At 50.7% G+C, this 7873-nt stretch overlaps 1 protein-coding gene across 3 annotated transcripts in view; it reads left to right on the forward strand.

The window, feature by feature from the left end:
* Positions 1-7743, forward strand: part of LOC121445623 (semaphorin-4D) — a 100875-nt gene extending 93132 nt beyond the window's left edge. For 2 of the 3 annotated variants that reach the window (XM_041647768.1, XM_041647770.1), the window contains 3 exons: positions 1631-1840; positions 5559-5656; positions 6467-7743. In XM_041647768.1, coding sequence (XP_041503702.1) covers positions 1631-1840; positions 5559-5656; positions 6467-6493 — 335 coding nt within the window. In that variant the 3' untranslated portion in view covers positions 6494-7743. Of the gene's footprint in view, positions 1-1630; positions 1841-5558; positions 5657-6466 lie in introns of those variants that run through there. The other variant, XM_041647769.1, reaches the window with a different exon arrangement.
* Positions 7744-7873: the final 130 nt, after the last annotated feature.

The following is a 7873-nucleotide window of genomic DNA, read 5'->3' on the forward strand; positions in this document are numbered from 1 at the left end:
GGGAAGCTGAAGGGAGTGTAGGCATTGTCGAGAATCAGGGTCCCCAGCAAAAGGTGCCCTTGTTCGTGCCGGTGAGGTGCTTAGCCCAGTCCAGGCAGACCTGCCTGTGGGGTGTGTGTGTGCATCAGGAGATGACAGAAAAGTGGCGGGGCCTGGCTGAAGGGGCCTGGCCTGACCCAGCACATACCCAGCGACAGGAGCAGACAAAGTGCAACATCACTAGGCTGGTTTGAACTGCCAGGCCATCTTCAGCCCAGTCCAGGGCAGGGCCAGTGAGTGAACCATGTATGAGTGCCTTCTCCTCCATGGTGGATGGAGTGGAGCCTGTTCCAGCACAGCCAGAGCTTTGGTGCTCTAGGATGCAGTCAGGACCAACAGAGAGGTTACCTGTTGCCATCACAATTGTTTTAGCCCTGGGGCCAGAGCTCAGCCCCAGTTCATGATTCCCCAGACATGACAACCCCCAGTCACCCTATAATATAATTCGGGGTCTGAGGGAAGTCAAGCTTCTGCCTGCTTGGGGGTCTTCTGTTTGGGCTCACAGAGCCTCCCCCCCTCCCCGCTTTACTGGATGTCCCTGCCTTGCCCACTTTCCAGGACGCTGTCTGTCAGACGAGTTGAAGCTACCCACAGTGCCCCCTTGAATGGGCAAGTATGGTGGAAATAGGTGACCTTTGTTAGATTTGATTTTTTTTTTCTTTTTGAGACAGGGTCTAACTATGTAACCAGGCTGCCCTTGAACTCACAGAAATTCTTTTGCCTTTGCCTCCTGAATGCTGGGATTAAATATGTGTGCCACCAGACATAACCTTAGACTTCATTTTTGTGTTTGAGATGGTCTCACCATATAGCCCTAGTTGGCTTGAACCTCACTGTGTAAACTCATGTCGGTCCTCCTCCTACAGCCGGCTCCCGTGCTGTGAGTGCAGATGGGCGTCACCACGCTCGCTAGTCTTTCCTGTCTTTTTCTTTCTTTTTTTTTTTTTCCCTTAAGATTTATTTATTTATTATGTATACAGTGTTCTGGCAGAAGAGGGCACTAAATCTCAGTACAGATGGTTGTGAGCCACTGTGTGGTTGCTGGAAATTCCAGACCTCTGGAAGAGCAACCAGTGCTCTTAACCCCTGAGCCATCTCTCTAGCCCCTTGGCTCATCTTTTCAATAGTTAGTATAAAAACCCAAAGGACCAGCCATGGTGAGGCGATCCACACGTGTAATCCTGATACCTGGAGGGCGGAGCCAGGTCTATCAGGAGTTCAAGGTCATGTGGAATTAGGGTTCAAATACCTGCAGAACAGGTACCACACCTCCGGACACTGTCACCAGGTACTTCACTGGGGTGAGGTAGGGGTGTAGAGCAATCAGAAGCGGGAAGGTGCAGGTCATGCAAGTGTGCCCTGAGTAAAGGCACCCGAGGTCAGAATAGGAAGCCCACAGGAAGCCACAAAAGCCTAGGGGTAGGTGTGGAACTTTGTGGCTCAGCTCCTCCAGGACAGACAGGTACAGAGCTGGAAGCTGCCCCAAGTCATTGCCAGTCCATTTGGGACTAAGATGGCCTTTCATTTGGGCAGTGATGGAGGAGGGTCATCTATCTATGTGGAGATGCAGAGAGAGGCTATGTGCCCACAGGTCCGGCAGACGTCCACTTCATCTGGGAGAAGAACAGACACGCCCTGGAGACATGTGTACCTGTGCAGACTCACATGCTGCCTGACGGCAGGGCCCATGCGCTCAGCTGGCTTCGTGATGCTGTCCGAGAAACCACCGAATACAGCTGCTCTGTCCTCTCCTCAGCAGGGAACCAGACCTCAAAGGTTCAAATTACTGTGATGAGACATGGTAAGTTTCTGGCCACTCAGACAGCAACACTTCTAGGGGCTCTGTCACTATGTGGTCCATCTAAAGACACTCGTGCAGCTTCAGTCTGAGGGCTAACCTACTTGCCTTCTGCTGGGTAAGAGGAAGATTTAGCTTTTCACTGCCTTATAGTGAACTGAGACACACAAGCACTATAGACACACCCACACACGTGTACGTACATGTCATATACATGTATGCCTGCACATACATGCATGTATACCAGACACAAATGCACATGTTACACAGACAGTACACATGCAGAGCCACTTCCATAACACACACACTATACACTTCCTGCCTCCCACTTTCCCATAAGGGAAGTTGAGTTCAGGTTACTAAGACAGTGGAGGCTGGGGAGATGAGGCTCTTGATGAAGTGCCTGGCATGCAAACATCAGGACCCAAGTAAAAAACCGAGTGTGGGGTTTGTGAGGCTAAAAGGGTACAAGTGCTTGCCGATGACCTAGTCTGATCCCTGGACCCGTGTAGTGCAAACAGAGAAATGACTCCAAGTTGTTCTCTGACTTCCACACACAGGTGAACATGTGTGTATGCTCCCCCTCTCTCAACAGAAGAATGTAACAGAAAATCTGGGTGTGATGGTAGGCACTTGTTACCCCATTGCTGGGGAGGCACAGGAAGGCAGATCCCTGGGGCTCACTGGCCTATCATCCTAGCCAAGTCAGTAAGCCCCAAGACCAGGGGAGCCTAGGGTCGATCTCTCTCTCTCTCTCTCTCTCTCTCTCTCTCTCTGGAGCCTAGGGTTGATCTATTTCACACACACACACACACACACACACACACTCCACACACTCTGTCTTAGTCTCACACACACAGAGCCCCTCCTTCCTGTGCCATTTCTCATGTGGTCTGCTGATTTCCATTTGCAGGCTACTTAGTTACCATAAACTCAACACCAGGCGCTCATTTGAGCATTAAACACACTGGCTTGTTTCGAACCTACAACCTTCCATCATCTGCTTCCCAGAAGAGCCAAGGTGCCACTTTTTGAGACAATCCCTCACTCTGTAGCCCAAATAAGCTTTCCTGTGATCCTCTTGCCTCAGCTTCCTGAGTGCTGGAATTACAGGTTTGTACCACACCTGGTTTGGGATTGCATCACTTTGAAGCCAGTGTCTTCATGTTGGATCAAGGGTCTGATTTTCATGAGTTCCATGTGTTCTACTGAGCTGTTTTATGCATTATCTTGTGGCACACCTCACAACAGATGTGGAGGTAAACACCTTCAAAGCTTGATCCCTGTGTGCTAGTTTAGCTGGGTACTCAGGCAGTCCAGACACACATCCTGGCATCTGAGGTCACTGTCTGGTGGTGCTGGGCACGTCACCTGATCCCCCCCCCCCCTTTTTGAGACAATCTCACTGTATATCTGTCAACGGAGACCTCTTTAATCTCTGGAAGCTTGTTTTCTCAAACAGTTACAATTTAAAATGGCTTGAACTTTTCACACTTTTCTAGGGCCCATTAGTTAGGGAGCCCTTGCCCCCCAGTTCTGGGGCATTTTCTTGACCATGTTTACTATTTTCCATCTACTGTTCAGAATTTTTCCAAGATGTGAGAGCTGGACCTCTCCTCGAGGGAGCTACCTTGCTCTTTCCTGTCATCTTTTGACTTTTCTACTTCCTCATACGTTGTCTCAGCTTCACCTTCTAAAGCCTAAGGGGCCTTTTAGAAATGAAGGCTTTGGCTTTGTTGCATTCTGCTGGTTCACAGATGGCCGGCCATCTTCTGCCTTCCACAATATGGACAGACTTCATTCTCCCCAGTTTTCTTCTCTCCATGTTGTCTTTTTCAAAGCATGTGATGTGGACCAAGTAGCATCTGCAGGGCCTGGGGCTCACTAGGAAGCCAGGGTCAGAACTGCAGGGTGTGGAGTTCAAAAGCCCCCTGCAGGTGATACTGTGCACAGTGCTGAGGAACAGGCTCTCCTCCCACTGAGCACAATACAATCTCCTCCTCCCCTGGCTCTTACAGAATGAGTCTTCTGTTTCAGCCGAAGTGGGGCTCAGCATTAAAACCCTGCAGCAGCCCAGACCTAAACAAATATCGGGCACAGCAAGGCTTAGCTGGGTTGGAGATCTAGAGACTTAATGGGGAAAGGGCAGGGCTTCCTCCTTCAGTGTTGAATGTCCCCTCAATCTGCTTGTTATGTACCCAACCCAGAGACCTTTTGTGTGCTAGGGCAGAGGGAGGGTGGCCCCTGATTGGGCAGTCTTTTAAGCCATAGCATGCTACCTCTCCCTTATCTCGACGATCCAGCACTGATTGCCCTTGGCTCTGCTGTGAAGCTGTCCTGGGACAGCAGCTGTCTCGCAACTGCCCACTTTCCGGGTCTCCTGCAGCTTCTGAAAGAAAAGATCCTCTGCTGTCCTTCAGTGGGGTCTAGAGAAAACTCCAACTCACTGTCCACGTCTGAGCAATGGCCTGATGCCTGGTCATCAGGATGAACCAGAATCAGCAGAGGGGGGCCTGTGACTTTCAAATTCTCATGAGGAGTTAGGGCAGCACTAGCAAGCACCTACTGTCACCAGGCAGTGGGAAGCCAATTTACAAGGATGAAGAAATAACCGATGCTGAGACAGAAACCCACAAAGGCAAATGATTTGCCCAAGGTGAGCAGCTAACGAAGATGCAGGATGGCAATGCCATACCCAAGCTACTACACGCATGCACATGCGTGCGCACACACACATACACTTTAGCATCAAGGATGATAGGATACAATCATGCTAGGACAGGTCAGTATTAATCTGTGCCACCCAGTGTTTCCAGGTCCCGCAAAGCTGCAGCAGAGTGAAGTGATTCTAATAGTTGGAGGGGCCGCGCTGCTCACTACGCTGTCAGAATCCGTTTGCAGGGCCCCAAGCATGGCTGGGAAGAACTAGCTACCTCTCCCCCATTGTGGCAAGCAGTTTGAGCTTCAAGTTAGGGCTCCCATGGCATTCTGAAGGACCACTGGGCATTAGTAGTTGTTCTTCATGTTGGATGGGCTCATGTCCATGAAATTCCTTCTGACATTGGTGCCTTTTTACATGCTGTTGGCTTTGTTTTCAGAATCCAGAAAGCACACTTAGGGGACCATGGAGAGAGAGGCAAGGGAAATCTCCCCAAAGCCCTGAACCCACAGTCATGCTGGCTTCCCAAGATTCTACCAACTTTGGGGAGAACTAAGCTAGATTCTGAGCAGGGGCACCTGTTCTTACTGAAGGGGTCTACAGGCTCACCTGCAATGTGGGGCCTCTGCCACCCAGGAAATGACAATGGGATGTAGAGGCCAGGTCCACTGGAGCCTTGGAGAGCATCTGTGACTGGGAAGAGGGGGTAAGTGGAGACACTGACTGTGAGGTGGCACACACTTGGAATCGCAGAACTAGAAAGGCTGAAGCAGGAGGATTTCAAGTTTAGATCCAGCCTGGGCTACAGGGTGAATTCAAGGCAACTAGGTCAAAAAAGCAAAACTGTCTGAAAAACCAAGCAACCAGTAATGAAATGCAAAACCCACTGGCTCCCCAGATCTCTACTGTGACCCCCTCAGGCCAGTGAGGGGATTCTCCATTAGGACAGATCACTAGAGCAGATCAGAACTTCAGCCTAGGGTGTGGTCTTGACGGACAGTACGCACCTATAGCACTCCAGAGGTCTCCAAAGCTGTGACTTTGACTCTGCTTGTCTTGCAGAGGCATTCCAGCAAGAAAAGTGGAGCCAGGAGCTTGCTGCATGGCGAGCTGTCGCTGGGGAGCACGATCGGCTGATGCAGGGCTGGAGGAAGGCATGGGTACGTACCTGGCCACCAGGGAGACTTTGCAAGGGATCCCTATTTTGCCAGTGGCTCCTGTGGCTTCCTCTCAGTTCTTAGAGAAGTTCTGCTTCTCGATTGCTCTGGGGAAACTCTGGGCTGTCACTGAGGCTAACAGAAGCAAGATGGTAGAGGAGACCAAAATAGGATTTGTAGGTCATGCACAAGTCAGTAGCTATCCGCTGTCCAGGGCTATCCTAGCTTCTGGGCAGGTCTCTTGGAGCACACTGCTTTCACGAGAGCAGAATAGCTGCTGACGCATGACATGGAAAGGGGTGCCCTGGCGCAGCCCTGGTGGGGTTGTTACTACCCACGAGCCTGCAGAAGAGAGGGCATCCACAGGCAGGATGCCCTCAGATAGGCTCAAGTTCCTGTGCTGCGCTCTGGCCAGGACTTCCTTTGGGAAGAGCTACCACACAAATGGGGAGCTCTGTCCTCAAGAGGCCTGAGTGTGTGGTTAGATGAGTGCCAGCTGTCAACAGTGTTGTCAAGTCTTCTCTCATCAGAGCCTACGCAGGTCTCCCCTCCAAGGTCTTCTGTGACACTAGGAGATGCTGCTCTTCTGATGCCATGGTGCCACAGGACAACAGTCCCTTTCTGAAGGCAGGATGCTTGGCTCACCTGTCTGGAGCAGGAGCAGGAACTTGAGCACACAGGCCTCTGAGTCCTTGGGGAAACCACCTGAGTACTTATCCTTAAACTTTGGGTGCATGGGCTCTGCCCCAGGACAAGAAGGATCTATTCTGTTAGGCCACAAAGTCAACATTTTTTATTTATTTATTTTTTTAGGAGAGCTGCAGCAAGGACAACTTCTAGCTACCTGAGGCAGTCCTCAACAGAACCCAACTGACCTTGTTGACATCAGCTGCAGACACACCTGATGAAGGCACCAGCACCTATCGCACCAAGCTGTTTTGGTTTTGGTTGGCTCCACACACACTCACTGGCCACTTGCCTGAGTGGCCCCTCCTAGAGGCTGGGAATTTCTAGGTCAGAACTCCCGTGGGCATGAGACAGACCAGGACTCTTTTACATTAGCTGTTTACATAACAGAAGGGTCAGCTGCTGGAAGAAACAGGTAGCTGACCTGTTTGAAACTCCACATCCAAGCAGCTGATGGAGCAGCGTGTGACAGCTAACCTGATGGCCACCCCTGCATTATCCCTAGGACTTCACTGCACACTCATGCCCCTCCCCCAGGGTCAGCATAGCTAATCTCCGCTCCGGTTTTGTGGCTCTAAGTCAAATCTGTTGATGTGGCCACCTAGTAAACAGGTCATTGATTTTGTTCCAGGATCCGCCTTGGGACAGGAGAGGTGAGACTTCATGTGAGAATATTTTGCCTTAAACCTTGAGTGAGGATGAGGAAGGTGCTCTTTGCTAATCTCAGAACACAAGGCTGTTTTCCAAAGCACAGTGGTTCCCACCCACGTTTACCCTGTCAGCGCTCCGCTTCTGAGGTAGAAAAGCCAAACAGGTCAATTATGCAAACCTTCTGGTGCCGTATTAAACTGTTTTGCCAGTGCTGAGTAAGCGTGTCTTGTAGGTGCTTCCAAGTCTCCATATTACAGTCTTTGAAGCTTGTGGGTGTGTGGGACCTGGGTAGGCGTGGCCCAAGAGATGCTCAGCCTTTAATCTTGGTAGACATGTCTCTTCTTGTCAATTATAAAACCTAAAACTCTCTTCCAAACAAAGCCATGCCTCTCTATGATCCCTGGAGACTCTGGCTTGCTCAGCCCGCTCAATGTCCCTTCTTTCTGGGACAAATGAGTCAGGTAATCATCCAGGTGTGAGGTTAGCTGGTCCCTCCGCAGCCCAGTGTGAAAAGGGACCCTGAGGCAGAGACACTCTGGAGGTCATGTGTACTGTCCCCTCCTCTAGGTGTACTGCCTGCCACCTACTCACCTATCTGGCCGGTGCACAGTAACCACACCTGCAGCAGCCCCCTCATACCTTTGCAAAGGAATTTTTTATAAACTATTTTCACTGGTTCTATTTGAGGTGTGGCTTTAGCCATGAGAAACTGCCCAGTCCCTTTCCTTATTGTTGCTTCCTGCATCCTCCCTGAAGTCTGAACTGGTCAGGACCTGTCTTTGCCCCAAAGCAGCCACACACTTGAGGTTGCAGAGAGCATGATTATTAAGGCTCCTTGCTCAGCTGGGTGGGGTGGGGCAGGCCTTTAATTACAGCACTTGG

This window comes from Microtus oregoni, unplaced genomic scaffold, assembly GCF_018167655.1.
Source record: "Microtus oregoni isolate MIOR12 unplaced genomic scaffold, Mior012 000231F_ref0000181, whole genome shotgun sequence".
NCBI lineage: Eukaryota > Metazoa > Chordata > Mammalia > Rodentia > Cricetidae > Microtus > Microtus oregoni.